This window comes from Ruditapes philippinarum, unplaced genomic scaffold (genome assembly GCF_026571515.1).
Source record: "Ruditapes philippinarum isolate M1 unplaced genomic scaffold, ASM2657151v2 ctg3150_1_1_1_1, whole genome shotgun sequence".
In the NCBI taxonomy this organism is placed as follows: Eukaryota; Metazoa; Mollusca; class Bivalvia; order Venerida; family Veneridae; genus Ruditapes; species Ruditapes philippinarum.
In genome coordinates this window covers 18,321-37,778 of record NW_026862559.1, presented here as the reverse complement: position 1 = coordinate 37,778, position 19,458 = coordinate 18,321, and the positions used below count along the sequence as shown (strand labels likewise).

At 33.2% G+C, this 19,458-nt stretch overlaps 1 protein-coding gene across 1 annotated transcript; it reads left to right on the top strand.

The window, feature by feature from the left end:
* Window positions 1–149: 149 nt before the first annotated feature.
* On the top strand, window positions 150–10,727 carry LOC132719427 (thrombospondin-1-like). Its single transcript, XM_060703190.1, has 10 exons — window positions 150–265; window positions 948–989; window positions 1,691–1,779; window positions 2,608–2,676; window positions 3,206–3,350; window positions 6,200–6,334; window positions 7,255–7,425; window positions 7,948–8,118; window positions 9,783–9,950; window positions 10,292–10,727. The coding sequence occupies exons 1-10, from the start codon at window positions 259–261 to the stop codon at window positions 10,684–10,686; spliced, it is 1,392 nt and encodes a 463-aa protein (XP_060559173.1). The 5' UTR covers window positions 150–258; the 3' UTR covers window positions 10,687–10,727.
* Window positions 10,728–19,458: the final 8,731 nt, after the last annotated feature.

The following is a 19,458-nucleotide window of genomic DNA, read 5'->3' as shown; positions in this document are numbered from 1 at the left end:
AAATAGTCGCTCATAGAACGTCTGTGATACAGGTCTTAGATTAAACTGATCTCGACCATGCTAAAGTACACGTATACACATCAAATCATACATGTACAATGTAATTATATAGTACCATTATCATTTCCTTATCATTAATTTTAATATGACCACCTTGACCTCTGGGACCTTTTCGATTTTTATATGCCTTAAAGATACAGTGTTTCTAAACCGTTGGTTAATTTCAAAAGGGAGACAGATCGGATTGTCAGTTTTATCATGACATGTAAGTTCACCATGCAGTTGCCTTAAATTGCGTTTTCATTTCAATTTGAAATAAATATATGTATTTTCTATTTTCTCGTAAGCTTGCTGATTTCCTCAGTTATAAACCTTAAGGTGGCCCACTAAAGTTAGACATCGTATTTAAAACGTATTTCACTCGATTTTAATACTTTTTCATGGATAATTTCTATTAGTTGATGAATAATCTGGAAATATGATACAGGGTACGCGGAATTCTAAGCTAATTATCACATGGTGTTATCATGCTTCAAGATTTTGATTTTTACTTGAAACGAAATTTAGTGAGCCGCGATAGTATCAAAAGTTGTAGTGACTCTAACGTAAGCACTATGCTGAAAGATCAAAGCGCTGAAAGCACTAAATTACATGCAGGATTACTCAGGTTGACTTGGGTGTTCATGTTGTATGCAAATGAAGAATTGAATGAAATATATGAATATTATTTATAAAGTCAGGTTGGACAGACCATGTAACATTTTAGACACTCAGCACAGATCAGTTATTTTGCTTGGTGAATATTCAAGAGATACTCGTATAGATGAGGGTATCCGGAATTCAATGATTTATAAGATGGTGTAATCGTGTTTTAAGAACTTTTGTCCGTAAAATGATAATTTATTGACCTTGTTACACTTTTGTTTGTTTTTCTATTCGATTTACAGATATTGAGATTTGCATTATTCTCTTTATCACCGTTGGACCAGGTATGAATATTAAATTATATTCTATTTTATGAGATACTAAAATATATCAGTCAGATATCAGTCGTGTCACACTGTTTGGAATCGAGTTAAATATTTCTTATTTTGTAAGCCTACTAGTTTAGGGTTCTGAACAATAAAATATATAGATGCTTTTCTTGTGCTTATTACCCACCCGAAAGCCAATTGGATGTCATTCCGGCCCAATATATCATCATATGCTTAAGATAAGATAAAAAAATTATCTCATAATTATATAATTGGCTGTTTATAACGATTTCTTTCATATTTTGTCTATTATATGTATATTATATAAAATATTGAACCTCTAAATGGCTGCCACTTTTAGGTAATTATGTAAAAATCAGGAACTTTCTGTAGACCACACTACGTGTGTGGATTTTCATGACGTCTCGGTTACATCATATTGATGAAAGTGATACTACGCCTTTCTTGACGCCCTTTAAAAAAGTGAAAATGGGACCGACCCTTCGGACAGGCGACTATCAGCCAGTGTTCGGATTTTTCCGGAGCGGTGTTATCTTCTGCATACACGTATTGTTTTTCTTAGTAATTATTGAAATGTTCACACTCATAAGTGTCGTTAACATTTGTGATGGGCGTATTTTGTGACATGTTGGCACTCTATTTTCCATTATGCCGATAATTTTCCATATTTTTTATACAATGATGTATCTTTTCAGAGGTAGTGCGTGCATTGGAATGTTTATCGTGCAATGGCGTGAATCATACGGCGAACTGTCACGTGACTACAACGTGTTCACAATATGAAGTATTTATTTTAATTTAAAGAGTCATTCTGCGTTTAAATGAATACAATTTAATGTAAGAAACATAAACCCAGATCATCTAAAATACAACAACTTCCGAAATTCAATTGATTTTCTGAATTTCAAGAAAATTTGTCTTCCTTTTTTATTTCCTCATACATCATAATACTGAACTTACGATTTTTGTTTACTATTAAAGTTTGTATCCGCGAAAATGCCGACGTTGTGATAAAAGCGAAATACTGTATCCGCGAACATTTCTAGGAATACAGTAAGTTCTGAAATCTTAAAATATTTGTCCGTATATTTTTGGTTTATAGAAAATTGTCTTTTTTATTGTACTTAACGTATCGGTTCAATATAGAGAACAGTAGATCTAGGTATATACATCAGCTCGCAAGTTCAGGTCATTATACCAATCAAATTCGTTTGCAGATTTGGCGGCAAAACACAGAGTCGTACAACATTTTGATATTATAACTGGTTTGTTCACGCAATCGTTTCCTGAAATCGTTAAGATTTTATAATAAACTTTGAATTTTAACGAGATAATTCATAAATACTTTACTCGAATGTACTTATTTCTAGTAACATCTTTTTTATAATTTACTTTTAAAATTCGTTCGATTATTTGCGTATCTGGTGGTTATGTTTTTCACTAGCATAGTTGAAACCACCATTTGACGGAAATGATGCACACACACACACACACACACAAAAAAAAAAAAAAAAAAAAAAAGAACAGAAAAAAAAAAAAAAAACTGAGGGAGATGAACACTAAAACGGTGGTAAATGGAAGTAACTTTTATTTGCTATTTATATTTTTTTAGCATTGTTATACAAAAGCAGACGACTTTGGAAGCAGTGTTGTATACAGTCTAGGATGTCGTCCCTCAGCGGTATGTTTTAAACACATACATCTACATAGAACATAAATCAGATACATATAAATGTTACTTGAATGAACATAAGTAATGGGGGCGAAATTGTAATGTAAAATAAGATTTGCAAAGAAGTATCAGAAGTGAAAAAATAATATTTGTTGAGATTTTAATCCATCCGTCCGTCCATCTGTCTGTCTGTCTGTCCACAGGGAGACGTTGTGGAAAAAGTCTTTGTTTTCAAATTTAACATTATGAGATTTATTACATACCAAATGTAAGTCATTAAAGGTAATGTGGGTTTAAATAGGTTGACTGTAAGGATAAAAAGATCAAAAGAAGATCAAAGGAATAACCAAATATCTCTTTAGAATTTCCATCTATCCAGCCATCCATCCATCCATCCATACATCCATCCATCCATCCATACATATCTTTGTAACAATTTGATTATTTTTTAATTTCACCTTTTCGCCCCGCCACAATCATAGCATTTAATAAGTTATGTGTTTCAAAAGGTATATATTTTCTGCAATTCCATATATAGCAATGCTATGGGCATACATCTTCAGGAGGAAGTCTCGTTGGGCGAGATCTTAAGAGAAGAGTTTTCATTGCAAATCCAACGGGATGTAATCAGTGCTGTTCTATCGATTACTGCAATAGAGACGTATGCAGTCACTCTGGAGGAAGTAAATATTATATCTTTCCTTACGATTATTTTATACCAAATTAGTTTGAAATACAATTTTAACTAACATTTTATTTTCATATACATGCGGACATCTTTTTCTGAATTGTTACGTTCAATCACTTTTTCATTCCTCTTCACATTAACAAATAATTTAATTCATTAAAAACGGTACGATTTGAAGCAATTTTTTCGTCTGCTTTATTATCCACATCCCCTTTTAACCAGAGTCCCTTCTACATGTTGTACAAAAAAAAATGTAACCAAAAAGGCCCTTTTCCGTCTGTCTTATGAAAAATACCCGAGATGCTCCGATTGCAAAAATGCATGTTGGTAACTGAGATTGTATTAAATGACATCAGATTTCAAAACAATCGGAACACCTTGTCCCTTATTCATTACCATAGTCCTTATCAGCAGACTGACGGAACAATCGCACCTTTTCGGCCCTTTCGAATTGGACCTCGAACTAACATACGCTAAGAAACTAACATGTAAAAAATAGTCATTTAGTGCTGGCAGTTGTTGACAAGCTTTTTTTTCAAATATATCAAGTAAAATTTTACCTAAAATATCTACATTTGTAGATATAAAAGTAAACAATACGATATCTATATACTAATAAGTTCTATGAGTGTTGAAACCGAATTTAAGTCGGATATTCATCAGAGTTAACGGCAAAGTCATCAATAGTTTTACATATGCTTAAAATCTAATTGATAATATAATTATTACATCGATATCTTTATATTTAACAGTTGTAACAGTGCTGCAAATGTATATTTTACCCCTGTAACTATATTTTTTAAAGCAATAAGCATTACTGCATATTTGTATGTATTTTACCGCTGTAACTATATTATTTAAAGCAATAAGCATTACTGCATATTTGTATGTATTTTACCGCTGTAACTATATTATTTAAAGCAATAAGCATTACTGCATATTTGTATGTATTTTACCGCTGTAACTATATTATTTAAAGCAATAAGCATAACTGCATATTAGTATGTATTTTACAGCTGTAACTATATTATTTAAAGCAATAAGCATAACTGCATATTTGTATGTATTTTACCGCTGTAACTATATTATTTAAAGCAATAAGCATTACTGCATATTTGTATGTATTTTACCGTTGTAACTATATTATTTAAAGCAATAAGCATTACTGCATATTTGTATGTATTTTACCGTTGTAACTATATTATTTAAAGCAATAAGCATTACTGCATATTTGTATGTATTTTACCGCTGTAACTATATTATTTAAAGCAATAAGCATTACTGCATATTTGTATGTATTTTACAGCTGTAACTATATTATTTAAAGCAATAAGCATTACTGCATATTTGTATGTATTTTACAGCTGTAACTATATTATTTAAAGCAATAAGCATAACTGCATATTTGTATGTATTTTACAGCTGTAACTATATTATCTAAAGAAATAAGCATAACTGCATATTTGTATGTATTTTACAGCTGTAACTATATTATTTAAAGCAATAAGCATTACTGCATATTTGTATGTATTTTACAGCTGTAACTATATTATCTAAAGCAATAAGCATTACTGCATATTTGTATGTATTTTACAGCTGTAACTATATTATCTAAAGCAATAAGCATTACTGCATATTTGTATGTATTTTACAGCTGTAACTATATTATCTAAAGCAATAAGCATTACTGCATATTTGTATGTATTTTACCGCTGTAACTATATTATTTAAAGCAATAAGCATAACTGCATATTTGTATGTATTTTACAGCTGTAACTATATTATTTAAAGCAATAAGCATTACTGCATATTTGTATGTATTTTACCGCTGTAACTATATTATTTAAAGCAATAAGCATTACTGCATATTTGTATGTATTTTACAGCTGTAACTATATTATTTAAAGCAATAAGCATAACTGCATATTTGTATGTATTTTACAGCTGTAACTATATTATTTAAAGCAATAAGCATTACTGCATATTTGTATGTATTTTACAGCTGTAACTACCAGCATATATATTTTACAACAGTAACCAGTTTCTCTTAATTTTACAGCTGTAACCATATATTTTAGAGCTGTTACTCTATTATTTACAGCTGAAACTATATATTTTACCGCTGTAACTTACTCATTTAAAGCAACAAGCATGAATTTGTATATATTTTACAGATGTTATAATTTTACAGCTATAACTCCATATTCTAAAGCTACAACTACCAGTATTAATAATATTTACACAGTAACTACATATTTACACAGTAACTATATATTTACATCAGTAACTATATATTTACACAGTAACTATATATTTACATCAGTAACTATATATTGTTCAGCTAAAACTATATATTTGATATGTTAGACCTATAACTTTATTTTACAACTGTTATTCTATATTTTACAGCAATATGCATAACTGCATGTGTATATTATACAGCAGTAACTTTATAACTTACAACTATAACTCGACTTTTTTACAGCTACTAACAGAATATTTTTCCGTCGAGTGAAACATGGAATATCTTTTAAGGAAACATTTTAAAATTCCCTTTAGTTTACGAGTCGGAACGGCGAGTGAAATATATTGAATTTTATAATGTTAAATGAAAATATAAACCATACCCCCAAACAAAAATAAATAGAAAAAACAACAACAACAAACAAACAAGCGATGAATTTAATATTTTTATTTCATTTTCCACTATAGAATTTTAATTTTATATATTTAAAGTGCAGTAACTATATATTTGACAGCTATAACTCTATATTTGAAATTAAAATACTATATGTTTGGAAGCTATAACTCTATATGGTTCAGCTATTACTATATATTTTACAGCTATCACAACTTCCGGTTCATGCGTAGACAGTCCTGACTACAATTGTCCGTTGATCAGCAGTACATTCAACATATGCGGATATGTTCACCACGCGAAAATCGTCTGCCGAAAATTTTGTGGACTTTGCGATCTCGGTACGTAAAGTGCCCCCCCCCCCTTCTCAATTCCAACATAAGACTATTTAAAAGATTGTTTTTTATTTAATAAAATCGTAGGAGAGATGTTTAACAAAACAATCGGTGATTTTGAATTGGAGTGGATATTGTTATTCTATTATCGTCCACAAAGTCTTCTTTCTGAATTAGATACACGCTATTTAAGTAAGTGCAATGAAAATGTCGATCCAAATGTGTTACAGTATGCTTCCACAAATAAAAGAAATAAGTCTTAAATTATTTTAATAATGCGCTCATTGCTTTGCAAAATCAATGGGAAGCATTGTTTATTCGCGCATGCGCAATATTAAGTAAAGAAACCAGTGTCCTTCACAGAAATATATGTAGATATGTAGACGTTCATAGACATGTCTCAGTTATTTCACTTAAGAATAATATATTGCTAATAGTATAATTTTTAAGACATAAAGGTGATGATTTTATAATGAGCCAGAAAATATTCACATTTTCATACTTAATTCTTATTGCCATTTCTACTCATCATTCATATAAAAGAAAACTAAAAGCATATCAAGAGACCGCACTTGGAAGCAGTTCGTCATCGTTGTTAAATATCTTTTTATAAAGGTCCAAAACATTTATTTGTACAGTATTTATTTTTGTTCCAGAAAAATATATAGATATAATTGTTTCTGTTAATGATACTTTAAACAGAAAGCCTATTTACTGCTCGCATGTTTGCTGTGTTTTTTTTTCTTCAAAACATTTAGTTAGCGGTTTTTAAGGATTCGATCATGATGTTGATATTTTCCATTGGTTGGTCAAATATCACTTTTTGCCCTACGTAATACCAGCATGCGCGAAATATTGCCTCCGTTGCTATGGAAATATCGTAATGTAAGAAAATGTATATAGAATAACCCTTTTACTCATTGCAGTGGATGGCGTTTGGGGAGCTTGGGGTGATTGGTCTATGTGTGAAAGGACTTGTGGCAAAAGTCAACAGGTAAGAGTGCGAGCGTGTGATGACCCGGCACCAGCTCATGGAGGACTTGATTGTATTGGAAGCGGAATCGAGTATAGGAATTGTTCCATGAAACCATGTCCGGGTAGGATTTTTTTTAAAAAGTTTTCATTTATTATACAAACCTTAAAATTTTGATCGTTTATTAGATTCATCATTTACAAACCTAAAAATCAATATTACATATGCCTTACTTATTTTAAGAAGGTGATGGTCTATGGTGTGAGACTGGGTCTGTCACGTGTTCGAGTGGCTTAAAATATAAAAAAAAATATAAATGAGCACTGCTTACTGTAGCAGCTTCATGAAAAGAAGCTAAAAGAGAAAAAAATAAGCAATATCATGCTTATGGGAGGACTTGATTGCATTGGGATGGAATCGGGCCAGGAGTTCATATCCATGTCCGGTTATGTATGGTTCAAGGAACCCAGGTGTGCAAGTAAACGAACTTTTAATTCACTCCGCTGCGCTCATTTGTAATAGAGACGTCACATTTGAAAATATCTTGTCACGTGATTAAAATAAATTACAATTAAAATTGTTTGCTATTGCATGAATAAAAAGTTACTTAAAAAGATATAGTACGTAAATATTTTTGTTTATAAAGTGGCAGGAGGCTGGAGTGGTTGGACGCCTTGGACTGCATGCAGCAAGACGTGTGGCGTTGGTCTTCAGCGTCGGGATCGTACTTGCTCGAATCCGTATCCTAGCCATGGAGGTGATCATTGTTTCGGTGACTCCGTTGAAGACAAAATTTGTTTCGGCATGCCATGCATGGGTAATTATAGGTTTTAAACATTTGACAGGGAAAGAAATAGTCAGATTTGGCTGTAGTAAGTCAAATAATTTTAAAGAATCTTCACAGGTTATATAACAGTACAAACCATTGTAAACTTATATTACCCAAGTCGTTAGTCATTAGTTATTTAGAAAACAACCGTTAACACACGGCAAAATAACATGTAAAATGTATTTATAAAACCATTTTTAAAACTACACAATCATTTAATTTCTTTGAAACAAAAAAAGAGTCTTTACAGTTGAGTTACAGCAGCCGTGCGCATACAAATTTTTAAAAGTCACGGTTGCCCAATGAGAATTGACGTGAAAAACGTGCAAGATTTGTAATGCGATTACACCAGTCTTGCTTAATTAATACATGAAGGTTTATTTTTGTAGACTGCCATTTTGTCATATAGACATGTTACATTTCAATGATTTAGTTAAGGTATAATTATAACATTTCTTAGAGGATTTTAATGCATTAGTCTACATACATAGTATAATATACATTGTACATGTATATATGAAATACCACACTCATCGGGAATATTTCTGATACACCCAGGGCGCGTAACTCCTACTTGCCTCCGTATTCAGTATTAGTACTACTTAACTCCCATTAACTGGTAATACGTTTTTGTTGGACGCCGCGTTTGGATATTCAGCAATTATAGGGAAATTTTAGTCTTGCTATTTTTTTTTATTTTTTTTTTCAGATAATAAAACTGATAAAAATAGTTTTTCTGGTGTTCAACATGTCACCGAGCTATATAAACTTTTATCTTAAGTGATAGCGCCATGTTTGAATATCGTGTTCTTTTTATTTCTATCTTTTTAATTTACCTAATAAACAACGTGTCATTGAGCCAGGCTATATCTAATGCAGGCAAATTTGGACAGTAAACCAGAGATTAGGGTATAATCTGTTGTAATTCCGTTATTTACTGTTACAGTAATGTATTTTTCAATCGACTTTTACTTCCTTATATTTAGGAATCATTTTAGAATAAGTGTGAACTAACATTTGAAAGGTAAAATGGATTGATTTGAAGATTTTTAATTCAGTGTACTAACGGCATTTCTTGACAGCCAACGTAGATTTTTGTTGATTTTTAACGCGCATTTATTTCCTTTGACCAGATCTTTCAATTTTTGTTGCAACAGACAAACATTGGTTTAGTCAGAATATCAGGAATGGCATTCTTTGTGAATTTATGCATTAGGTTCTACTTATTCACAATAAATAAAAGTTCTAAGATATACCTGTTCTAGGATTGACAAAATCCACTATCACCTTAACTGTCCTGTATTAGTTTTACAGTAAGATTAATTGAAGTAGCTTGACTTAGGTTAAATTTAGTAATGAATTTACACGAATTTAACATTCTATTTATCACATACCAAAAATAAAGACCATTTAAAGTGATTAAGAAACATTTTTTATTGACTCGGCTATAGTATAACGCTAACATTTAGCGCGTCTGGACGCTATGTTATTATAACTCAAATGACGTCACGTCAAAGTATATGCCCGGCCGTGCAATACCATTTTTACGGAGTCGCAAAATCGGCACGGGTATGTGATAAAACAGATTATTTTTATTTATGATAATATTGTTTCTTCAAAAAATACAGAAGTATGTACACGTGTTTTTGCAGATGGCGGTTGGTCTTCGTGGTCTACTTGGGGTACATGCACGGTTACGTGTAATGGCGGTCTAAAGTCAAGACAGCGCACGTGCAGTAACCCAAAACCATCGTTGCTAGGTAGACAGTGCGCAGGAAACAATATGGAATATGCCTCTTGTAATTCTGCAGTATGTCCAGGTAATTATTGACTGACAGCAGACGACAGTCTGTATCACATTGAATATGCCAATTCGGCACCAGGTAGGAATTTCGGCTTTTAATTTTCAAGTTTGCTTCATTTTTTCATAATTCTCATTATTTCGGAATTGTTCGTTCGACCCAACCATTCCTTACAATAAGTATGCACATTGTTGAAAAAATAATGAAACTAGATCTATCTATGTACCATTACATCTAAAATGACACCTAGAGCTTGAATTACCTCCAGAAAACGTAGTGGCAACAGATCTACCAAAGGGACAAAAGTGTCTGATAAAATAGAAGAACATAGCTAAATATAGAGATATTATTATTTCCAGTTACATCCGCGACAATGCGGGTTTATTTCTCGGTGAACACGCCAACAGGGCATCTGTACAGTGACCACCATCCCGTGTTCTCAAAGATTGTTATTAATGAGGGAAACGCCTATGACATATCTACTGGAACATTCAATGTCCCAGTTCCAGGCATCTACCAGTTCTTTGTAACTTTTGTTACAACCCATTCCACTACACAGTGTTTCATAAGGAAGAATAGGGACGTTCTCGTTTATGCATTGACTACAGCAAACACAGACTGGAAGTCGGCGTCTGCGTCAACTTACGTACATTGCGTCACTGGTGACGTCATAGATATCTCGTGCGGCGGTTGGGAATACGTGGATCACAATCAGACATCAATGTTCAGTGGTGCACTAGTTTCAGCGGACTAGGGAGAAACATAAAAGCTTAGAAATAAATATTGTATTTGTTATTTTATTTTTGATATATTCGTTTTTTAACGTTTAGTAGGCTAAAATTAATTTCTTCGATTCGTTAGATTTATGATTAAACGTCCTTGTCAAATGGTGCAGACCTAGATCCTACATGTACGCGTAGACAAAAGTCCATACGTACACATATACTATATATGATATAATATATTAAAGGGTGTATTCCGTAAAATTGTCTTCTGACAGGATGTTACAATTATGGTTAAACAAAAACAATTTGTCATTTTGCCCCATAAAATAACATTCACTTATAAATCGGTAATTACGTGCAATATGTTCACTTAATGAACTTGACATTCAAACTTTCACCATTTCTTTGTTCGATTTTATTTTGTAAACAACAACGTGTTCCCGCCCATTTCATGGAATGACACTGTTTTATTGTGGGCTATAGTTTTATTTCACTTCAGTTGCACCAGTGACTTCTCTTAAATTGTAATATTTTTTACGGAAGATGTTGATAAATAACTAATCTAGACTTACCGAATTATATTTTCGACAAAATGCAATATTTTGTTGGCAATGTATTGTCAGATATTGATAACCTACGGAACAAGGTCAAGGAAACACAGGTCAAGTTTTGTGTCAGAAGACTTTAAAAAATATATTTGCCAACAAGTAAAAGGGATCGTGTCAATCAATACATGAATTACAATCCGATGATTCCGTTTGCCGTAATAGTGGAACCCCTAATTTTGACGTTGATGGGACCATATCGTTTGGGTGATGTCATAATAAATAATCAATGTTAATAAAAGTACATTTAGTTCTTATAACAGTCTAATTTGCAATTTACACGATTCATCGTTCAGTCAAGGTCTGAGAAAGTACATAATACTTTCCAGCTGCACTAGTGGAGGAAGACCTCCAGTCCCCCTCAGTTCATTCAGTGCATTATGTCATGCACATGTTGGATAGTTGGATTACTTGCACACATGGAACAAACCAAAGTCCCTGTCGGAAATCGACCCTACTCTCATGTTCACTTTTACTCTTCTATATATTGTAGTAAATAATTGAATTACTTACACAACCCATTATATCATAATTATACGACCGAATAATGTAAACGTTATCCTGTTCGACTTATACTTGTAGTATCAAATATTAACTCTCAAACAGTTGCAAGAAACTCGATACAAATTTTATCGATCTTTAGGATTAACAAAGAAGAGCGATATTCACGGAACCGAATGGTCATTGTTATTTTCTTTACACTATGTTATAGCCCGCGGTCATAAATTCAGTGAGAGGACATATTAATTCGAATTATATTGGTTCATGTAACAAAACATGAAATAGTAAAACATTATATTTTTAGAATTGGAAAATAGAATAAAGAAAATCAAATGAAAGTCTATGCATCTTTGGCTCAAGCAGGTGAGGTAGTTTTGACTCCTGATGTAACTTTGAATTTATAATACCCGATATATGCAAAAGTCAGCTTTCCTGTGTCGGCACTATATCCCCTATACTGTGTTTGTGCGCCGTAAAACCAAACAAACCAAAGTCGAGAAAATAAGAATTTAGGTACATAATGTTTTTTCCTATAGATATATGTTATCGAATGCTTCGTCAAGATGGAAAAGTATTAACCTGTTAGGTACCCAGCACCGATTGTTACACAATAGCTCAAGGTGATACACTGCCAGCTGTCCTCCACATGATATTGTAAATATAGTAGAAAAATAAATGTTAGACTGTACAAAAAATTCTCATATTCTGTATCTGATGAATATTTAGTAAAACACTCGCTGATACCGGGTAGTGCACCCAAACACCGGTTTGCGCAGATATTACTATAAGATTATGACATACTCAAATATAGTTTGTGTCGCGGAATTGATATATTATTGAGTGAAGTTACTATAAAGGAAATGTTTTGTACATTCTATTGAAATACTCATTTAAGGTATCAATTATAGAAGAACACGGCGTATCTATTACCCTGTTATTTATAGTGTATTTACGCGAAGACAATAACATTTATTTAGAGTGAATATTTTTCTTATGTTTAAATAATTTACACAAATTTCTGCTAAATATGATTCCTGCGAAGCATTAAATTCAACAAAATAACATGGAAATCTAGAGTCGGTTTGATTGAGTCTACAAACTTAATGCTTAATAAACTTATGATCTTATACTTAAAGGCACAATATACTTATTTAATTATTTAGAAATGTTAAATATATGTTGTGCAGTTATGTGTTGCAAAGGTAGCAAAATGTAAGTAAGCAAAGTAGTATTTTGAATTCCATACAAAATACTAATTCACTATAATTATACCAAATTGTCAACAGAGCAAAAGAAGCAAAGATAAATCATTTTTATGGCAAATTAGTATTTTATTGAAATTGTAACAAGGTACCAAAAGTAAACAGATTTTGATAAAAAAATGATTTCTGAGGCATAATGTTTCATTTTTCATGCAATGAAATCATTTATTTTAAGTTATTGCAAATTAGCGCCAAGCGTATATTACGTATTTGTGGTACACCCGCTAAATTTACGAGGAAAAGAGACGCAAACATCACGAGTACGTTATGAAAATACAAAGTCATGCAATTTAGAAGTAATAACCGTTCCTTCTGACAAGAGTATGCAATCACTGTAATAGGGTTGTAAATCTTAATTATGTCCTTGATGAAAAGTTAATTGCCCTTAAAATGATTAATAAATGAAAATGAGGAAAATCTTAAAAGTCAAAGATAGTCTTAAATCTTTTGTCCGAATGTGTTGTTTTAAAAAGTAGGATTATTTTGTGGAAACATTCACAATAAATGTTAATTCATGTACATATTTAGATATTTTGTTGCAATAGTTAATTGGGTCCTCCTGGGCTCCTTGACGCTGGTTTTTGTCATATAGTTTTAATTTAAATGTTGCGTAAATTTCTCATTAAAAGGAAAGACTACTTGAATTTAAAATAGATGTCGAGAAATCACAATTTTGAGGCAAGTATCAAACTAACTTTTACTGAATAGTAAAGTTCGACATACCTCTGAAAATTTAAAAGGCTGTTTGAACACTTATAATTGTGTACTTCTTAATAAACATAATTATTATATTCCAATGAAGAAAGTAATGTGTTATTTTTTCTTCTTGTTAAACATTTATATCTTAGCCAATGTATTATAGATATGCAAGGAGGTAATCATACACAAAAGAATCTTTTGTATCTTTTTATTTTGTATCCCCCTACAAAGAAGAAAAGCAATGAACGGACGAAACGATTTGAATAATGCAACACGTTAAAAATGTGATTCAGCCTGATATAAACTTTTAGGTTTTGTTTGGAAGAATGCTACTTAAATATCCCGATATTTCTCATTAGACAGATATTTGTTATTGAAATGCAGCAATTTAAAGTAGGAAAATGATGCCAAATTAATTGTTTTTCTTTTAGTTATATATATATAAGGTGAGCGATTTCAGGGCCACCATGGCCCTCTTGTTTATTTCTGTTCCATATATCGAGATATATATATATATATTATATATGGTGGCCCTGAAATCGCTCACCTGCACATAGGCCCTTGGGGCGGGGTTAATTTTACCCCAGGGGCTTTTATTTGAACAAATTTGGTAGAAACTCACTAGAAGATGTTTCATGCTTATAATCTAAGCTATAGGTCTATGACTTATTTAAAAGAAGATTTTTTTAGTTTTTACTATAGACATATAAGGAAAATCAGTTCCCTAAAGGGCTTTTATTTGAACAAACTTGGTTGACACTCACAAGAAGATGTTTTATGCCTTATATCTAAGCGTTAATTGTTTTGGGTTTATAAAGAAGATTTTTTAAGTTTTTACTATATACTTATAATGTATATATAATGTCACTTTGTGACAGGTGAGCTAAAAAGGTTATGCATGAGAAATACAAGAAGCTACACGAAGGTCTTAAAAGTTGAAAATCATCACTAAGTAAAATGAAAGTATGGAAGAAATATGCAATTGTAACTAAAACAAAATGGACAGACACCGTGTTTTCTTTGTATTGCATTGCAATCCCAAAAACGAGTAACAAATGGTCCACTTATTTTCTCGGTAGGTTTGCGGAAGTGATGTCCGACATGTTACAGTCCATTAAAAAAATCGGATTGAATTAAATTGTATTTCCGTTAATATATAAAAGAAAAATACATGTGTAAGAGTTGTGATATTTCTGTTTCCTGTTATATCTGTTCATGTTATATTGGTTACAGGTCTCTTATATTAAACTTAATTACACTGGCAATGTGCTATAATATGAAATGATATGTTTTGTTTGTGTAATAAATACAATTCGAATCACTGTTTTAAATAAATACCAGTTATAAATTGCGATTGATTGACAGTCAATAATGAATAAAGAATACTGTAATTCTACGTTTAATCAATTGATTGTAATCAGAAACGTCATGTTTAGTATTTTTTACATTCCGATCGCTATTGACCACAAATATCATAAATATCTGAAACTAACTTATTTTTAATGATTGGTTAAAAGAGAGCAAAGAGTTCATGTATTTGCAAATATGGTCACAAGTCACAATATGTGTTTGATTATAATTATACAGATTTTCACACATCTGTCTTTCCCATATAAATTTATCTTTATGTTGATTACTCGTGTCCAGTTCCCACACGATCTGTCATCTTATTATATTAAACAATCATCAAAAGAAAATAGAACAACTTGCGTTGATTGGTCAGGTAACAAACATGTGGTCTTTTCTCATAACTTTTTGTCAATACGTAGAACATTTATTTATTTGAAACCTTGTTCCTTCTTTTTGAAATTATATATATACACTTAACGAAACTTATAAGTACTCCGATTTCAAACTTGCAGGAAAACTCCGGTTTTTAAAATATATACCAAATCAATGTTGAAAATGTGTACTGACTCTACTTTCCGACTGCATGAATGATTTTAAAACAAAATCAATCATCCGAAACGCAATATGGCGGTCACATGCAAAAACCCGAAAATGGGCACGTGCATTTCGTGCAAGATGCCCATATTGTGTATTTTGATGCAAATTGTTACTGTATAGCGCATTATATCTGCGGTGTCAAATGTTGGCGTTTTTAGCTCGACTTTTCTATGAAAAGGGGAGCTATCCTACTCGCCCCGGCGTCGGCGTCGGCGTCGGCGTTGGCGTCACACCTTGGTTAAGTTTTTCGTACCACCCCACTTTATTTCAGAAGTATTACAAGTATGGCTTTGAAACTTACCATACTTGTTCACCATCATAACCTCCATCTACAGACAAGAGTACATAACTCTGTCAAGGTTTTTGACAGAATTATGGCCCTTTTTTGACTTAGAAAGTGTATTGAGCTTGGTTAAGTTTTTTGTACCACCTCACTTTATTTCAAAACCATTGGAGGTATTGCTTTGTAACTGACCATACTTGTTTACCATCACGACCTTCATCAACAGACAAGAGGACATAACTCTGTCAAGGTTTTTGACAGAATTATGCCCCTTTTTGACTTAGAAAATACATTGAATATGGGTAAAATCCACTTATTGCCTTAACCCTTTGAGATATTGCTTTGAAACTTTTAATGCTATTTCACATCATTACCCCCATCTGTACGCAAGAGAAGGTAACTCTGTCAGGGATTTGTTTTAAAAATTGAGGCCTTTTATCGACTTAGAATCTTGGTTAAGTTTTTTGTACCAGTCAACTTTTTGACTGAACTGGTTGAGATATTAAATTGAAAGTTGGAATACTTGTTTACCATCATGGTCCCAAACATGGGCAGGAGAAGGTAATTCTGTTAAGGATTTTATTTGAATTATGGCCCTTTTTGACTTAGAAACTCAGTTAAAATTTTCATTCTTGTCCACTTGTTGACCTAACCATTTGAGATATTACTTTGGAAGTTGGAGTTCTTATGTGCCATCATGAGACCTATCTGTAAGCAAGAGAAGATAACTCTGTGAAAATGTTTCTTGATTTGTACTTAGAAATTCCTAGTTAAAGTCTTGTGTGCCCTTAACTGTCAAAGTTTTGTTTTATAGGCAAGCACTAAAAAAGTCGAGCGCGCTGTCCTTCTGACAGCTCTTGTTTAAAGTGTTTTGAATTGGCGGGGTCATAAATTGGCGCAAACGCTTTTAGACCGCCAAATTAAAACACTTGTTGGCATAAATATGGGGTCATGAATTGGCGATTACAAATAAAGAATAAAAAAAATAAATAAAATAACACCGGTCACGCAGTAGTTGACTGTCCTCGTTTATTTTACGGCATACGGTATACCTATGCTTGGTCACCTTTATCTTTACATCGTGCTAATTCTGAACGATTTTAATAAAAACATGAACTATTTTTGTTATTATTTGTATCGTGATTAGAGAGATGTTTCTCAAATGAATAGGAATAACATTAGCACGAGCAATTTGTTGAGCTGATATCACAAATATTTTGCTATTTATAGGTATATATAGGCGCCGCTAAACCATGTATCATTTATTTAGCTGTATTTTTTCAACTTGTAAGTTAGGCCACAAGCAAGAAGTTAAATATAACATAAAATCATAGTTAATACTAGTACACGTTCCCGGAGGGATGGGATATATTTCATTCTCCATCTCACTGGTCTACGGTCTACGGAAGAAACCATGTTAAGATATGTTGAGAATGTAATTGTTCCTTACATCGATCATGTTCGGGAGGAAGATGACTTACCATTACGTCAACGTGCTCTGTGTATATTTGACGTATACAAGGCGCATAGGGGTCAAAGCCTGTTAGACCTTTTAGACAGGAATGGAATCAAAGCTGTGTTTGTACCTGGTGCTTGTACGGATCGCCTCCAGCCATTGGATCTCATTCCTAACAATTTATTTAAGTCTTATCTTAAGGCAGAGTTTCAATCATTTTACGGTGATGAAATTCAAAAACGGTTAGCTGCTGGGACGGATTTGTCAGATATAAAAATTGACCTGCGGACTTCTGTTGTGAAACCATTGCATGCACAATGGCTGGTCAAGGCTGTTTCTAAACTAGCCACAAAGCCCGACATCATTGCCGAGTCTTTCTCTAAGGCAGGACTATAAATTTCGTTAAGTAATTAAATGTACAAAGTGTAACATGATTCCATATCTGATTTTTATATGACATTTAGATTTGTTTCTCGTCGTGTGATCATCTTCGTAATAAATACAGTATATAGATATATAATTAAATGAATTTCGTACCAAGACTTAAAAATAAACAAATTCTTTTCAGCTTACTTGTAATGTTTTTTTTATTACAAATAATCAAGGGAGATTACTCGGACAAACCAAAGCTATTTTACCATGAGTTATCTACCTTTCAAAGAATAATGGCGATGATCTAAAATGGCGGTGCTTTAAATTGGCGGTGTTTTGAATTGGCGCTACTGACCCTGACCGCCAATATAGCCAAATATAAACCCCCGCCAAAATAAGTACTTATACAGTAGTTTATTGATGTGCCTAACATAAAAACACAAAATGGCCCGAATGTCCTGCAACAAAGAGGAATTGCCATTTGGCTATTACAGGGCGGCGCATCGCATGCAGAGGTAGGAATTTTAAACACGCAATTTTGTTTATTTATTGCGCTTTTTCAAAATATACTTTTGCTGGTTTGTTGTGTATCAAATTTCTTGACATTGATATCGTTTAGTTTATCTAGGTAGCCCGTGCAATGCATGTACAGAAGAGAAGCAGTACTAAGCTCCTAGTTAATTACAGACGAACCGGAAGTATCGCCAATCTCCCGGGACGGCCGCGTGGTAGAGCAACAACACGTACTCAAGAAAGATAACACATCTCCGTCAGCGGAGGTGCACATCGGTCGAAACATCAAGGGCGACAGTCGGCACCCAAGGACGACCAATTAGTGACAATACCGTTCGAAATCGCCTCAGATCTGCAGGACTACGTGCAAGAAGACCATTCCGTGGTATAGTACTTAGCAGAAACCATCGACTTGCACGTGTACGTTGGGCAAGAGCACATTTATGATTCACGCGTGCTGACTGGGCGCAAGTCTTGTTTACGGACGAGTCCCGTTTTAATGTTCAGAGTAACGACGGCCGGGACGTGTTTATCGCCGACGTTGAGAAAGATACACAGATCCGTGCGTGGTAGAACGGGATCAGTTCCGTGGCGGGTCTGTGATGATATTGGCTGGCATTTCATTGCGCCAGAAAACGCCACTCGTTGTAGTTCGTGGAAATTTAAATGCAGTCCGTTATCAGGTTGAAATTCTGCGCCCCGTTGCAATTCCCATGATTCAACAGAATAGGGGAATGATTCTCATGCATGACGGTGCTACGTGTCATACTGCACAGACCACACGAACACTCTTACAACAACAGAGAATAAACGTTCTTCCATGGCCTTCAAAGTCGCCCGATCTCAATCCTATAGAGAACATTTGGGATGAGCTGGGTCGGCGTGTATACAGAGGTCAAAATGCATCCACTACCCAACAGGAGCTACAAAACAGACTTGTTCAAGAGTGGGCGAACATTCCGGTTGGTTATTTCCGAAATTACATAATGTCTATGCGCGCACGATGCCTAGCTGTAATCAGAGCAAACGGAGGACATACGAGGTATTGACTAAATTGACTAAACTTGAAGGCATTGGATTTTTTTACAATGGTGATCTCAGTTACTGATTTTCTGATAAGTTTGAGTAATTGTAAAATGCATTTACTATTATAAAATGATGAT